The sequence below is a fragment of the Nyctereutes procyonoides genome, unplaced genomic scaffold (assembly GCF_905146905.1).
Source record: "Nyctereutes procyonoides isolate TBG_1078 unplaced genomic scaffold, NYPRO_anot_genome, whole genome shotgun sequence".
Classification (NCBI taxonomy): domain Eukaryota; kingdom Metazoa; phylum Chordata; class Mammalia; order Carnivora; family Canidae; genus Nyctereutes; species Nyctereutes procyonoides.
The window spans coordinates 14245240-14262053 of record NW_026575137.1 but is presented as its reverse complement, the minus strand read 5'-3'; the positions used below and the strand labels follow the sequence as shown (position 1 = coordinate 14262053).

Genomic DNA, 16814 nt, shown 5'->3' with positions numbered 1-16814 from the left:
CCTTCGGCCCAGGGTGTGATCCTGGAGTCCCAGGATCGAGTCCCAGTTTGGGCTCCCTGCATGGAGCCTGCTTCTCCCCCTGCCTGTGCCTGTCTGTCTCTGTCTCTGTCTCTGTGTCTCTCATGAATAAATAAAATCTTTAAAAAATAAAAAAATAAGAAATGTTTTTAATAACATGAGGTAATTAGTATAATATGCCACACTACACAAATATACACATGCATATCCTCTGAAATAAATTCAAGTTGTGCCCAAATTTCTAAAATCATAATATATTCCAAAATTCCACTAATTCAAAAATAAATTTCATCAAATTTAGCCTGAGATAAACAACTCTGAAAAATAAACTTCTTAAAATATGATGTGTTATGGAGATTCCTCTAATGATGAGAACCAAAACATACATATAATCGAAATTGCTCGGGATCCCTGGGTGGCGCAGCGGTTTGGCGCCTGCCTTTGGCCCAGGGTGCGATCCTGGAGACCCGGGATCGAATCCCACGTCGGGCTCCCGGTGCATGGAGCCTGCTTCTCCCTCTGCCTGTGTCTCTGCCTCTCTCTCTCTCTGTGTGTGACTATCATAAATAAATAAAAATTAAAAAAAAAAAGAAATTGCTCAAACTTATTATAATGTTACATCTATTATATATACTATAGCTATCACATAAATCTTTTTACACTTTTAAAATAACTGTTAAACTCTATGTCTAAAATTGTGGTTTTAATGTAAAATGCTGAGTGATTTATGTAAGTGTATATAAATCTGTGGCAGTAAATTTTGCATTAATGTAAGGATCTGACAATCCAAGGGGAAGAAAATGAAGTAATCTGCCAGTAAGAAGTCCTCAAACCGGGGGTCAGATCATGTTCATGGAAACCATCTGGTTGGGACCCTCTGAGCCACACCAAACACAAATGATCTTTTAAAAAAATATCCTATTCATTAATGCATCACAGCTGCACTGAGTGTTACTTCATTTTTCCATGGCAACATCCTTTCTGTTTCAAGGATCTTATTTCAGTTTTGGTAGCAACGTGTTCTTTCTCCAATATTGAACACATTCATGTGTTAAAGTGAAGGGATTATTGCAAATTCTTAAAGTAAAACCACCTCTATTTTGATTCCTATTAGGTCAAGGGCTACAAATCTAAGTATGATACACTGAGAATAAACCAATAAAGAAGAAATTATTTAGTATTCTTATTTTAATAAATGAAATGACTGTCATGCAGTTTTTGGAAGTTCCAAGTTTATGTGCCACTTGAAAAGATGTAGGTCTTTGTGTACCCCCAACCTAGCTCCCATATGTAAGGTTTTTTAGACTTTTTCTCATTTGTGTGCTATATAACTGTGATTACAACTCAATTAAAAAGAAAAGACTAACATAGGTTTCACTTATATATTAATCTGAACACTTTATTAGCCCACTATCATTTAGAACACATTATATATAAATGCTTTTAAATGTTATATCATATTTTCTGTACTTTTAAATAATATTCCTATTTCCTACTCCCAAATAACATGTTTTCCTTTCTTTAAAACTGAAACTTTGGATTATATTTTATAAAATTTCTAAAGAATGACATGTTCTCTGTATGAATTTTATTCTTCAGAAAACAGTTTCAAATAAAAACAAATATGAAGGAATGTTTCAGGTTACAATTGCATTGCATTCACTTTTTTTTTATTCATGCATTCTTTAATACCTCATATGAACTGAACTGGAAGTCAGGAATACAAAGGACATAATCCTAGCACTTAAAAAAACTGAAACAAGAGGATATTAAAATACTAATAGCCTTACAGAATTTTCACTAGAACATATAAGGTCTGTAATGTCAGATACTTTGCCTACTTTTTTTTTTTTTTTTTTGCCTACTTTGTTTACAGTCTCATTACATAGTTCAGTGTCTAGAATGTACTAGGTACTAAATATTATTAAATAAGTAAACACAATTATTTTTATTTGCATCAGATACTGATATTAATTATAATAACTGTTAAGTGCATCATTTCATTGTACAGACAACCTAGTAAAGTAACTAATAAAACTGACTTGTTGGCCAGATGGGTTCAGCTCCAGCTTATGGAACCTTTGACAATTGTTTAATCTCTCTATGACTTCAGTTTCTTCATCTGTAACTCGGGGCAGGGGTGGGGTGGTGGGGAGATCAGCTCTGATATAAAGATGCAATGTATTAACTCTTACCTGAAGGTCTGCTACATAAAATTAACTCAATGAACATACACTGATTTTCTCCTATATATCAGATCCACATATTAGTTCTCATGGATTCACAGATGTTCAGTCTTTTTTTTTTTTTAAAGATTTTATTTATTAATTTATGAGAGGCAGAGAGAGAGAGAGGCAGAGACATAGGCAGAGGGAGAAGCAGGCTTGTCACAGGGAGCCCAATGTGGGACTTGATCCTGGAACCCCAGGATTATGCCCTTAGCCAAAGATAGATGCGCAACCACTGAGTCATCTAGGCATCCCAGGGAGAAGGAGGCTCCCTACAGGGAGCTCGATGTGGGACTTGATTCCAGGACTCTGGGATCATGACCTGATCCAAAGGCAGGTGCTCAACCAGTGAGCCACCCAGGTGCCCCTCAGAGTATTTTTATTAAAAAACACCAGTGCTTATGATGTAACTAAAATAAGCAGTATTCCATTTGCACTACAACAAATGTATTAACTATGTCCAAAATCAATTTTCCTATTCTATACATTTTTAATACTCTACGAAGATATTTGGGTTATCATCATATATAGCAGAAATCTAAATATACCCAAATTAGAGCATTCGGTTAAAAACCTCAAAAGTGAACCTCAGCTGTCTTCTTTTCCAGATTGTTACAAATCCACTCTCCCATATAAATGCTGCCAAGGGAAAACATGAAAAAATGCCTACATTTGAATTCCAGACTTCCTCCTCCTAAAAAACTACCATGCAGTTATAGTCACTTTCTCAATGCCTATAAACAAAAACATGAACCTTTGCAAAATTTTAAGCATTAAATGTAAATAATTACTTTTACCATTAAGGTGTTTGATAGTTGATCTGTCTAGCCTCAAATACCTACCTACCCTTTTTTGATTATGCAGATAGGCCAGGAAGTTCACCAGATATGAGGACATCAAAGGTATCATGCAATATGATTACTGCCATCACTGATCATATTCTATATATAACTTCTTGGGAGGAAGAACTCAATTGATCTAGCTTAATTAGCTTATGAGACTTGAGACACTGACATATCAAAATCAAGGAATGTGGGAAGTAGTTCTCTAAGGAATAACAGATTATTAGCAAAAGAAGGAGACCAAGAGGCTTGGTATAGAAAATAAAGAATCTATTCTATTATACAGACTACTCAGAAAGCTTTAGAAAAAAAAAAAAAAACACCTAGAAAATGCCATATAAAAGAAATAGGATCTTCAATGTAAAAGAGAAGAAAAAGGAGTTCAGCAAAAACTAGGGCAATGTTCTCCGTTATTAGTGAATTCTAGGCCAAAATATTTCTATTTTGTCAACTGCATGCCATTGCCAATCATGTGCTTCTGGAATAAAATGTAGCTTTTGGAATAAAATCTTATCTATTATAGCTTTTTGAACTATAACAAATAAGATCTTTGCTGATTAGCCAATAGAGAAAACTCGCAAAGAAATGAGTTTATGATAATCTTTTGAGAAAAAGGCCCCCAAACCAAGTTCACATTTTAAAAAGTTGTTCAAGACTACATAAAGTACTATCACATAACCCATTAAGATGAAATGTGGAAATTACTTTTCCCACTGATAAACAAATAGGTTACAGTGAATATTGTTTATGTCTAAATGCAAGATATGTCTATCATAAGTAGAAATGGAACATGGGCTTAGCAAATATCAACTTTGGCTGCAAAATCAATTTTCCAGAAATTCTGATTCCAAACACATTCACTTGCTCAAACTTCCACTAAGAGGATAATCCTTTGATGGTTTCAAGTATGATGTTCTGTTTTGTCAGATGACAACTTCAGGGTTTTGTTTTATATTTTGGTTCATAAAACATCTTGGAAAATGGACATTACTATTTTAAAAACTCAGAATTTTAAGGCCTAGATTTTAATCATTTAATCAGAATCAAGTTGTATCTTTAAAGCTTTCCAGAACACATTAACATCTGGAAACGTCTAAATATAAACCATGTATATAATACAGGGCTGGGACTAGGAATGAGGCCAGTGAGTGCCTATTTCATATTCAAAATAACCTATACAAAGATATAATCATTAGTACTCTTGTAATTCTATGTTAATTTATACTCAGTAAGTTTAGTCAAATGAAGAACATCAGTTTAAATTGCACCCATAGGGGATCCCTGGATGGCTCAGCAGTTTAGTGCCTGCCTTTGGTCCAGGGCGAGGTCCTGGAGTCCTGGGATGGTGTCCCACATCGGGCTCCCTGCGTGGAGCCTGATTCTCTCTCTGCCTATGTCTCTGCCTCTCTCTCTCTCTCTCTGTGTGTGTGTGTGTCTCTCATGAATAAATAAATAAAATCTTAAAAAAATAAAAATAAAAAAATTGTACCTGTAAAAATGATTAACAGCAAATTTAATGTTAAGTGTATCTTACCACAATTAAAAACTTTTTAAAAGAAGAAAAAAATGAGGAACATCAGTATCTCTACTTATAAGTAATCCACAATGATGTCTAAGCTTAAATTTATTGTTGGTAACAAAGCTAATGAAGGCACTGTATCATTAGAAAATAAGCAAAAAAATAAAAATAAAAAAAAAACCCACAAAAGAATCCCACAAGAATGTTAGAATTAAAAATAATCATAAATATTATTTAATCTAAGCATTTCATATTGCAGTCCATGGTTAAGATCCAGAATTTGTTACTGCTAAGTGCTGGTTACTTGAAATTCTACACACCCCTTCACTTCCATGAACTGTCTGACTTTTCCTCCTACATCTCTGATGTCTCTTATAGGCTCCTTCAAGGACACTTTTACTGTCTATTTTAGATATGGTATTCCCTTGGTACATTACTCTTTCAACTTTACATATTTTTTGAATGACGAATTCTCCTGATTCTAACCATCTGTAGATGATTCTCAAAATTATATCTCTACTGTGAATCTTTTCCTTAACCTCCAGATATGAATATCCTACTGTCTAACAGAAGTCTGGTTATCTCACAGGAATTTCAAATACATGCATAAATTAAACTCCCTGTTTACCACTGACCCTGAAAAGCTATTTCTTTTACCATTTCATGGCATCACTATTCACCCAAATGCCAAAAGTGGCACCTGGAACACCACTTGGACTGGAACACCTTCTTCTCATTCCCTGAAACCAGTAGTCACCAAGCCATGCTGAGTTCATCTTCAATTTTTCAGGGACCGCTGTCCAACTTGGCCTACTCTCTAGTGTTTTGTGGTTTGTATATTGAACATTTAAAATCTTTTAAAATAAAGAAACAGAATGACTTTTTTAACTCAAGAAAAATCTCAAAATTGGTGTATTTTTAGAACTTCATCAAAAGAACACATAATATGTATTTCATATAATTCTGTTAATATATAAAGTGCACCAAGAATTTTCATCTAAGTTATACAAATGAGATGGATACAAATGTTAAGAGATTATTTCTTTTTTACCAATATTAAATGTTAATAGTGAGATTATTTTTTACCAATATTTAAGATGTTAAAAATTATAAAGGATCATAGAAATTAAAACCAGATTATAGCTAACTTTTATTTTACCTGTAGTGTGAGACTCTTTACTGCATTCCATACTACTCCAACAAATTCTTTCATTCTTTCTTCAGGACTTCTACAGCCTTCAGATATATTCAGCATGGCTTTCACAGGAACTGACAATGGTCGGGATTCTAAGTATAAGAATAGTTATTTAAAAAAAAAAAAGAATAGTTATTTAACACACATGTACTTTACTGTTTTACAAAAATATACAAAAAATATTTCTATGATTATTTCTTTCCTTAATAGCTCCAAATGAGATTATAAAATATTGTATTAGATCATTTTGTATTATAGAATTACTGATTTTTGCAACTATTCAAATATGAGCAAAACTCATCTGTTAAAAGTAAGGAATGTGTTGGTTACTCTTGTCAGGAATTGGTGATTGGAAGGTAACACTGGAACAATGTTAGAATCTAATATTCTATTTACTGAATACATGGATATATCCACTTCACAAAAATTTATTAAGTTGTAACCTAACAATTTGCCCATTTCTCACTTTTATAATGATAATACTGCAATGAAAGCTTTACTTGGAAAAAAAAAGGGGTGGGGACCCCTGGGTGGCTCAGCGGTTTAGCGCCTGCTTGGGCCCAGGGCATTATCCTGGAGTCCCGGGATCGAGTCCCGCATTGGGCTCCCTGCATGGAGCCTGCTTCTCCCTCTGCCTCTCCCTCTCTCTCTCTCTCTCTCTGTGTCTTTCATGAATAAATAAATAAAATCTTTAAAAAAAAAAAGGAAATTCAACAACAAATTATTTGATTCATCCACAATTGATAAGAAACAAATCTTCCTACATATGAATTCTCGTTTTTTTTTTTTAAAGATTTTATTTATTTATTCATGAGAGACACAGGAAGAGAGAGAGGCAGAGACACAGGCAGAGGGAGAAGCAGGCTCCATGCACCGGGAGCCCGACGTGGGACTCGATCCCGGGTCTCCAGGATCGCGCCCCGGGCCAAAGGCAGGTGCTAAACCGCTGCGCCACCCAGGGATCCCTGAATTCTCTTGTTAACAAAAGTTTATCCATACTCTCCCAACTTTAAAAACTGATTTTGAGAAAAAAAAACAAAAACCTGATTTTGAAAGTAACCAGAACTATGTGATCACATAAAAGACAGATCTATCTATATATATTTAACAAAATGTGATTCCAATCTGTATAGCATGTTATTAAAAATTTTGTCTATGGATATTACAGAAATCAAAGAATCTCAATAATTTTAAATTAAATGTCAGAAATTGCTATTAATTTAATGGTAATTTATAACGTGTTATTTCCAAACAGATCCATATATTTTATGCATTATACGTTAATGCAAACATATAATTTGTATATACCATTTTAGGTACTTTTTAAGTAGCATAAAATAAATCAGATCTTGCTCTTAGGACTTTGATTAAATTAAGTTTTGATGGTCCGAAAATTCTTTCCAAAGTAAATGCTACCAAATCACTACTACATGAACTGCAGTTGCAGTATCTCAACTCATTTTTTCCGTCTTCTCAACTTGGTTTATTAGCATTTATATTAGATTAATAATACCTTAAGGGCATGGAACATAAACCTTTTTTCTTCATGCTCATAAACCCCAGTCTACCACATTACGCACGTTAGAAATTCAAAGAATGTTATTTATAAAAAGAATTTGGGAAAGATCCACGGAGATATTTGGGAGCAGAGCACTGTAGGCAAATAAAACAGTAATGCAAAAAGTCCTCAGTTAGTTGTGTACTTAGGATTTTTTTTTTAAGATTTATGTATTTATTTGAGAGAGAGAGAGCACAAGCGGGGGGGGGGGGGGAGGAGGGCGAGCAGAGGGAGAAGCAAACTTCCCACTGAATGTGGAGCCCAACACAAAGCTTGATTACAAGACCCTGAGATTCTGACCTGAGCTGAAGGCAGACACTTGACTTACTTAAGCCACTCAGGCACCTAGATGTATACTTAGGATTTCAAGAAACAGTATAGAAGCAATGATGGCTACGGTAAAGTGAAGAGTGATAGAAGTAGGAAATGAAGTCAGAGCTACAAATAAGGACCAATCACAGAGCTAAGGAGGCCATGGGAAGAAGGTTGGCTTTTGCTTTGAAGAAGCTAGGATAGGATTATGGATTCTAAATACAGTCATCAAGTATTGGACATATTTTAAGAGAATTTCTCTGGCTACTCTGCAAAAAATAGGCTGCAAGTATTAAAATAGGAAGACAGTATAAAAAAAATAGGAAGACAGTATGTGAGAGATGGTCGCTGCATTGAAGGTAGTAAGAAATGATGAGATTCTGTATCCACATAAAAGCTACAGCCAATAGGACTTACTGATGCACTACAAATACCCTGAGAAAGGTCAAGAAAGGATGATTCAAAGGTTTTAAGTCACAGCAGATGGAAGAATGAAGCTGTAAGAGAAAAGAGAATGGAGAGGGTGAAAAAACTTCATTTTTTAGACCTATCAAGCTTCACGAAATTCCCATTAGTTCAAATGAAGATATCAAGCGACAGATTAACAGCTATAAAAATATGGAAAAATATGAACAGATAATTCACAGAAAAATATAATTTGGACAAAAAACTAATATTTGTTTATTTTTCAATGAACAAATATTAAGACAAAAATCAGGTTTCCTCTTCAGTGGTCACACTGGCAAACATTTTAAGGTATCCATTTTTATGTTTACAAAATCTGTTGTTGTTGAAGCCTCTTGTGAAAATTTTTCATATATTGGGAATATAAATAAGTATGGTCTGTAGAGTAGAATTGTAAGAGATGATCATTTGTAGCTATCAAAATTTAAACACACATTATTCTTAAAAACAATCCTGTTTCTAAAAATCTATGCTACAGAAACATTATAACAATGTAAGAGTGCATGCATTTAAACAACTTATAAAGAATGGTCAATATCAGCAGTATTATTTGAAATAGTTAAAAAAGAGAGAGAAGGGTAAGAAGGGAGGGAGGAGGAAATGGAGAAGAAAAATGCTAAGCAACTTATCTGTCCATCAAAAATAAATAGTTAAATTAACTTAGAAATACCCACAACGAAGATGGTAATTCACTCATTTAAAATGAGAAACAGTTACAGGCATGACAGAAAGGGTATTTTTGATATCTTGTGAAATGAGAAACATACGTATGTATAGTACAATCCAAATATGTTTTTAAAACAATGTGTCAGTTTGAGTGTGATTTGTCTATTCCTTATATAGAAAAGTTACAGAAGAGTAAAAAGCAAACCCACAGGTTACCTCTGAGGAGAGTAAAACAGAATTGATGAGGGGTAAGAGGGAAGGGGTACTTAACATTTTATTCCATATATTTCAGAATTAATTAAATGTTTTATAACAGCGAATTACCTATTATAATCTTCTTAATAAAACACATTAATTTACTTTGTACTCATTTTAACTTCCTTTCTTTTATACATTAGTAGTTATAAGAACAAAATGGTTACCTAAACTTATGATAGAATTCTGCCAATTTAAATAACTGACTTAAACGCAGACCAACCACACAAAACCTGCACACAGAAATTTATAGAACCTTTATTCCCAATTGCTAAAATTTGGAATCAACTAAGATGTCCTTCAGTAGGTGGATCAATAAAGTGTGTTATATACAAAAACTGGAATAGTATCTATCACCTAAATGAAATGAGTTATCAAGCCATAAAAACACATGAAAGAAATTTAAATGCATATTAGTATGTGAAAGAAGCCAGTCTAAAAAGGCTATATACTAATTCAAACTTCATGACATTCTGAAAAAGGCAAAACTATGGAAACGGTAAATAGATCAGTGGTTACTAGGAGTTAAGCAGGAGAGAGCAAGAAACAGGCAGAGCACAGATTATAGCACAGTAAAACTACTCTGTATGGTACTACAATGGTGGATACAGGATAAAATAAATTTGTCCAAACTTACATAATGTGCAACATCATGAGTAAACTGTAACATAAACTATGGACGTTGGGTGATAATAAAGTTCATCAATGATAACAATAACACTTTAGTAGAGAGTGTTGATAATAGGAGGAGTCTATGCACATGTGGGGCAGGGGATACATGGGACATCTCTGTACCTACTTTAAAAAATAAACTCTAGGGGCACTTGGGTAGCTCAGTCAGTTAAGCATCCTACTCTTGGTTTCAGCTCAAGTTACGATCTCATGGTTGTGAGATCAAGACATGCATGGACTCTATGCTACGTGTGGAACCTGCTTAAGATTCACTCTCTTGTCTCCCTCCGCCCCTCCCAGCCCCTACACACTCATTCTCTCTAAATAAATAGATAAATATTCTATAAAAATACATTTTTAGATGCAGCCAAAATTTTAAAACTCTTTCAACAATGAAAACCAAAGGTTTCCAAAGAGATTTCTATGGTCAAATTTTGAAAATCTAATACAGAATATTAAGTTTCTTAAAAACATCATTATTACAACTTCTGCTTATTAAAGGTATAAAATCACATTATTTTGGATACACTAAACTTTCAATACACATTTCCTAAAATCTAGAGGAAGACAGTTTTTAAAGAAAAGACAATTTTCTATAGTTATATATATTTTATAGGTGGGATATTAAAACTCCCTAAATTCTGCCAATCTCAATCTATATTTTATTTAACCAAAACCTCTAGCACTTGCTACATGCCAGGTCTGTATTAAAAGTTTTACAAATATTACTTGGTTTATACCTCATAACATTCCCATGAGGAACACACTATCATTTAGACTCTTATTCTCACCATTTTTAGATAAGAAAACTGATCATACAGAGATTAAGTAATTCATTTTAAGTCACCCAGCTGGTAAGTGGCAAAACATGGATGTAACTCCAGAAAGCCTGACTCCAAAGTCCATGCTTTTAACAGCACCTCTTCTGTTTTCCAAACCCTGTGCCATAACTTCTAGTTCTACCAAATGCATAGTAAATATATATTTTTACTCAAGATCATGGTACCACCAATTATTCAAAAATCATCAGCTTTGTTCAGTCTCACTGGAGCTATTAAAAAAATCCTACATTTAACATACGAGTCTGATACCTATTATACTTCCTGTTTGCAATAATAAATAATGTACTGTTAATAATAATAAGGTAGTTTTGAGGTTGAAAATTTACCAATTAAAATAACAACAATCAGTTCTTGGGTATGTACTATCTAACTTGGTGCAATATTAATTCTTCATTTCTGTGCCATGGAAAATTAGTAAACTGGACTTCAGGGAAAACGGTGGAGTAGGAGGACCCAAGCTTACCTTGAACCATGGATACAAGCATATAACATTCACATAAATGTAAATAACCCAGGAAACAATCCAAAGACTGGCAGTAAAAACTCTACAACTAAATATAGAGAAGAGGTTTCATTCAAAATGATTTGAAATGGGCAGACATACAGTCAGGAGCTAAATGGACCCTCAGGTCTGTCCACAGAAGTAAGGGACTCCATAGGCATAGAGAGGGGAGGGAAACAGACCCTTGCATAGGGGAGTCCACACAGGGAAAACAAATCCCCAAAACATATGGCTTTGAAAACCAGAGGGCTAAATTTTGTAAGTTCTTAAGAAGCAGTGGGATTTCAAACCTGCACCTTTAAAAATCAGCTGGCTGGGATCTTGGACAGCTCAGAGGATGAGAGGCAGTTGAGTCCCCCACCTTAAAGAGACAGCCCACAGAGATAAGCATAGGAATAGCAATTTCAAAAGCACGTGGGGCATACGAGAAGGAGAGTACTTTATAATTTCTGGGAGAGTCATCTGGGAATGATGGAGCTGACAGGTGCGATTTCCCTTCCCCAGCATAAACACATGGCCACCTAGGGGAACCAGTATGGTGCCCACAGTCACTACTTAACTTGCTAACACCTCCTTTCCTTGCCTCCTTCTCCATAACTAACAGATCCTCCAATGTATACTTGGCCAGAACCCACCCCTGGGCAGTACCACATGCCTAGCAAGGTATAAGCAACCCCAACAGGGGACAGCACCAGGCAAGAATAACTACTCTCTGACAAACTGGTAAAGGTAACCACACACACCACTAATATGTGGCCTTAGCAGTGGGCTAAGGATATGTCTTTCAGGCCCTGACCACCAATGAAAGCTTCTTAGGGGACAACAAAGTGAAAGTGCCCTACAGTCAGGTGCTACTGCATCATGGGCAAATGCTTGATTTAACTCAATCAAGCCTATGCAGCTCCAGACTAACCCACTAACACTACATGGACTGAACACTGCCCACAAAAGGCAAAAAAAAAAAAAAAAAAAAGCCACAGTAGATGACTGCATTGAAAGAAAAAGTGTCTCAGCCACAAAAGCAGAGTGTACACAATGCATTTAAGAGACAACCTTGAAGCTTCAGGTTCTGGTGAGCAGGAAACACTGTATTGCAGGGTGCTACAGGACCTATTCATCACAAGGCCATTATCTTCAAGAGCAGGAGACATACATGACTTTCCTAACACAGAGAAACAGACACAGACAAAAGGATAAGAAAAAGGAGTATATCCCAAATCAGAGAATAGGACAAATTCACAGCAAGACACCTAAGAAAAATGGAGGTAAGTAATATACCTGATAAAGAATTTAATTATCACATAAAGACACTCATGGGACTTGAGAAAAGAGTGGAGGACATCAGTGAGACCCTTAACACAGGGATTTAAAAAATAATTAGAGATGAAGAACAAAATAAATGAAATTAAAAATACATTAGATGTAATAAATAGTAGGCTAGAGGAAGAGAAGAATCAGTGACCTGGAGGACAGAGTAATGGAAAGTAGTCAAGCTGATCAGGTGAGAGAGAAAAAAATTCTACAAAATGAGAACAGACTTTGGGAGTGAAGCAATACCATCCAGTGAGTAACACTTGCATTACAGAAATCCCAAAAGGAGAAGAAAGAGAAAAGAGGAAAGAAAATGTATTTGAAAAAAATAATAGCTAAAAACTTCCCAAACTTGGGGAAGGAAACAGAAAACCAGAACAAAGATGCACAGAGAGCCCTGAACAAAATAAAACACAAGGAGGTTGACACCAAGACATATGGTAATTCACAGGGCAAAAACTAGTGATAGAGAATTTTAAAAGCAGCAAGAGAAAGGAAAACTGTTACATACATGGGAAATACCATAAGGCTATCAGCTAATTTTTCTTCAGAAACTCCAGGCCAGAAGGGAATGGAATGATATATTCAAAGCACTGAAATGAAAAAATCTGCAGACAAGAATAATCTATTTAGCAAGACTATCATTCAGAACAGAAGGAAAAACAGAGTTTCCCAAACAAAACTTAAAGGAATTCCTTACCACTAAACCAGTCCTACCAGAAATGTTAAAGGAGACTCTGAGTGGAAAGGAAAGACCATAAGTAAGATTAAGAAAAAAAGGAAGCACAAAAACAGTGAAAATGAATATACCTCTAAAAATTAGTCGAGGGACTCACATAATAAAAAATAAATGTAAAGTATAATTCCAAATACCTAAAATGTGTTGGGGAGAGAAGTAAAAACTGGGCTCAAACTTGAGCAACTATTAACTTAATAAGGCCCGCTATATGCTGAAGATCTTACATACAATCATAATGGTAACTGCAAATCAAAAGTCAGTTATAGTTATGCAAAAAATAGACAAAAAGGAATTCATGTATATCAACAAAGAAATCCAAATAATCATGAGAGAAGAGAGCAAGGAAAGAAAGGGACAGAGAAGAACTACAAAAACAAGCATTAAATAAGTAACAAAATGATAATATATATCATTAATGACTTTGAATGTAAATGGTCTAACCACTCCAGTCAAGCCGTAGTGTGATGGAATGGACAAAAAACAAGACCCATCTATGTGCTGCCTACAAGAGATTCATTTCAAACCTAAAGACACATACAGAGTGAAAAGTGAAGGAAATGAAAAGCATTTTTCATGTAAATAGATGGGGGGAAAAAAGCCAGCATAGTAATACTTATATGGGACAAAACAGACTTTAAAACAAGACTATAACAATAGACAAAGAGGGACACTATATAATCATAAATGGAGCCTATCAACAAAAAAATAACAATTTTAAATTTTTATGGACCCAGCATGTAAGCATCCAAATACATAAAGAAGTTCATAACAAATACAAGTAATACAAGTAATCAATAGTAGTATATTAATAGTAGGGGGCTGACACCCCACTTACATCAATGGACAGATCATCCAAACAGAAAATCAACAAGAAAAAAGTGGCTCTGAGTGACACTGAATCAGATGGATTTAATAGATATATTTACAACATTCTATCCTAAAACAGCAGGATACACATTCTTCTGAAGTGATGGAACCTTCTCCAGAATAGATTACTTAAAAGGTCAGAAAACAAGTTTCATTGAACATGATCAAGTGGGATTTATTCCTGGGTTGTGAGGGTGGTATAGTATACACATATCAATCGTGACACATCACATCAATAAGAGAGAGAATAATACCATATAATTATTTCAATAGATGCAGAAAAAGCATCTGACAAAGTACAATATCCACTTATGATAAAAACCCTCAACAAGTAGGCTTAAAAGGAACATACCTCAAAATAATAAAGGCCATCCTCCCCTTCGCTCTATATAGGGTGAGGAACTCCCCATATAAGATGGGACTGACTCCCTATGAGATCATGTTTGGTCTTCTTCCACCTATTATCCCCAATTTAAAACCTGAGGTGCTTGCTGAATTTGATGATCACCAACTTCTTTTCTCCCTCCAAATGTTACAATGAACACATGAGCAGATGTGGCCTAAGATGAGGGCCCTCTATCAGATGGGCCACCCCCGGACCCCCATCGATATATCGGCTGGGTGACTGGGTGTACAAGTGGTGATACCAACAACAGACACTTCAACCTTGCTGGAAGGGACCCTACATCGTGATCCTGACCACTGCCACCACTCTCAAGGTCGACTGGATTACTCCCTGGGTCCACTACACCCATGTTTGGCCAGCTGATCCACACGCCATTCTCAAGGACTTTGTTCCAGAATGGAAAAGCCAACAGACAAGGACAATCCCCTAAAGCTAAAACTGCACCGTACTCACTTATTTCCCACCTCAAAGACTCCCTAGTCTGAGGTTGTCCTTCAAAATAGGAAGGGATTAGACTTAGTCTTCTTACAACAAAGGGGGGTGGGGGTGGGGTTATGTGCTGCCTTAAACGCAGGATGTTGCATCTTCCCTGGGATGTAAACGGGAGCAAGAACAGCAACAAGGTTGGTTCGAATCCTGGTTTAGTCATTCCCCCTGGCTCACTCTGAGAGCAACCTGGACCCATGATTGGGTCCGTCCTTAGGTTCCTCTAAGAGGGGGAAATGTGGAGGCCGAGAAAATTAAGGCCATTCTATTTTAAGTTCAGCTTTAGCACAAGTACAGCCATCCCAGACCCCTGTGAATAAGAGCTGAAATTTACAGCTTAATGCCCTAGAAAACCCCATATTAGAATGAGAACAGAGCCCAAGCCAGTGGCAGGAAGTCCCATATTAGAATGAGAACAGAGCTCAATGCCCTTGAAAGCCCCATATCAGAATGTAAACAGAACTTGAGAAATTCCTCCACTCCTTATAGAGATCCCCTAGACCAGCCCATAAAACTAAGCTGAAACTCACCTCAGGGTCCAAGTCCCTGCTCCGCTATGTCGGGTATACTTGGACCCAAGCTCGAGCTCGTAAATAAACCCTCATTGTTTGCAAAAATAATAATAATAATTGTTGGGGCCAGGCGGGAAGGGAAACTCCTCAAGATGGCGGATACCCCAAAATGGCTGAAGTTCCTGTCACTACCTCCACTTGGGACGCCAATGGACCAATGACCTGCTGACAGCTTGACGCAGACCCTTAGACCTCTCCTTTGGACTTCCCCAACCGAACCCAATGCCCTTCAAACCCCAGAGGAGGAAGTCACCTTTGACTGGCCGAACTGCAATCCTTCCTTTGCATAGTGAGGGTCACTCTGACTGGTTGGATTGCAATCCTTCCTTTGCATATGAGCCAACCAATAGGAAACCGTTCTGCCTTACAACGTTATGTAAACCCCCTACTACCTTGTCTTGGTGCGACTTCCCCAACTCACTCTCTTTCCCCCGTGAGTCGTGGAACCTCGCCCGAGGGTGCCTGCAATAAAATCTGTGCTTGGACCCTCACTTGCCTTGGTGGTCTCATTTCCATTTAGTTACTAAAAAAACCTAATAATAATAATAATAATAATAATAATGGCCATACCTGAACAACTACAGCTAAGAAGCACCTGGGTGGCTGAGTGGTTCAGCATCTGCCTTTGGCTCAGGTCATGATCCCAGGGTTCCAGGATCAAGTCCTGCATCAGGCTCCCCTCAGGGAACCTACTTCTCTGCCTCTCTCTCATGAATAAATAAATAAAATCTAAAAACAAACAAAAACAAAAAACAAAAACTATAGCTAACTTCAAACTCAATGAAAAACTGAGAGCATTTTCTCAGTGGAGAAAAAGGGCAAGAATAAGACAAAGATGTCCATTCTTACCACATTTATTCAACATAGTACTGAAAGTCTTAGTCACAGCAATGAGACAACAAAAAGGAATAAAAGTCATTCAAATTGATAAAGGAAGAAGTAAAATTCCCACAAAAATACTAGAATTGATAAATTAAAATTATAGGATACAAAATTACCGTGCAGAAACCTGTTGCATTCCTATATACTAATAATGAAGCAGCAGAGAAAGACATCAAAAAAACAATCCCATTTATAATTGTGCCAAAAATAATAGAATGCTTAGGAATAAACGTAACCAAGGAAGTGAAAGACCTGTACTCTGAAAACTATACAACACTGCTAAAAGAAATTGAAGAGGACACAAAAAACTGGAAAGATATTCTATGCTCATGCACTGGGAGAACACACATTGTTAAAAGGTACATACCAAAAAAAAAAAAAAAAAAAAAAAGGTACATACCACCCAAAGCAATCTACAGGTTTAATGCAATCCCTATCAAAATACCAACAGCATTTTCCACAGGACTAGAACAAATA

General features: G+C 36.0%; 1 protein-coding gene across 9 annotated transcripts in view; it reads right to left on the bottom strand.

Moving 5' to 3' along the window:
- VPS13B (vacuolar protein sorting 13 homolog B) overlaps positions 1–16814 on the bottom strand; it is a 748802-nt gene that overhangs the window by 381944 nt on the left and 350044 nt on the right. For all 9 annotated transcript variants that reach the window (XM_055303543.1, XM_055303538.1, XM_055303542.1 and 6 more), the window contains one exon: positions 5767–5894. In XM_055303543.1, the coding sequence (XP_055159518.1) occupies positions 5767–5894 (128 nt within the window). The remainder of the gene's footprint in view (positions 1–5766; positions 5895–16814) is intronic.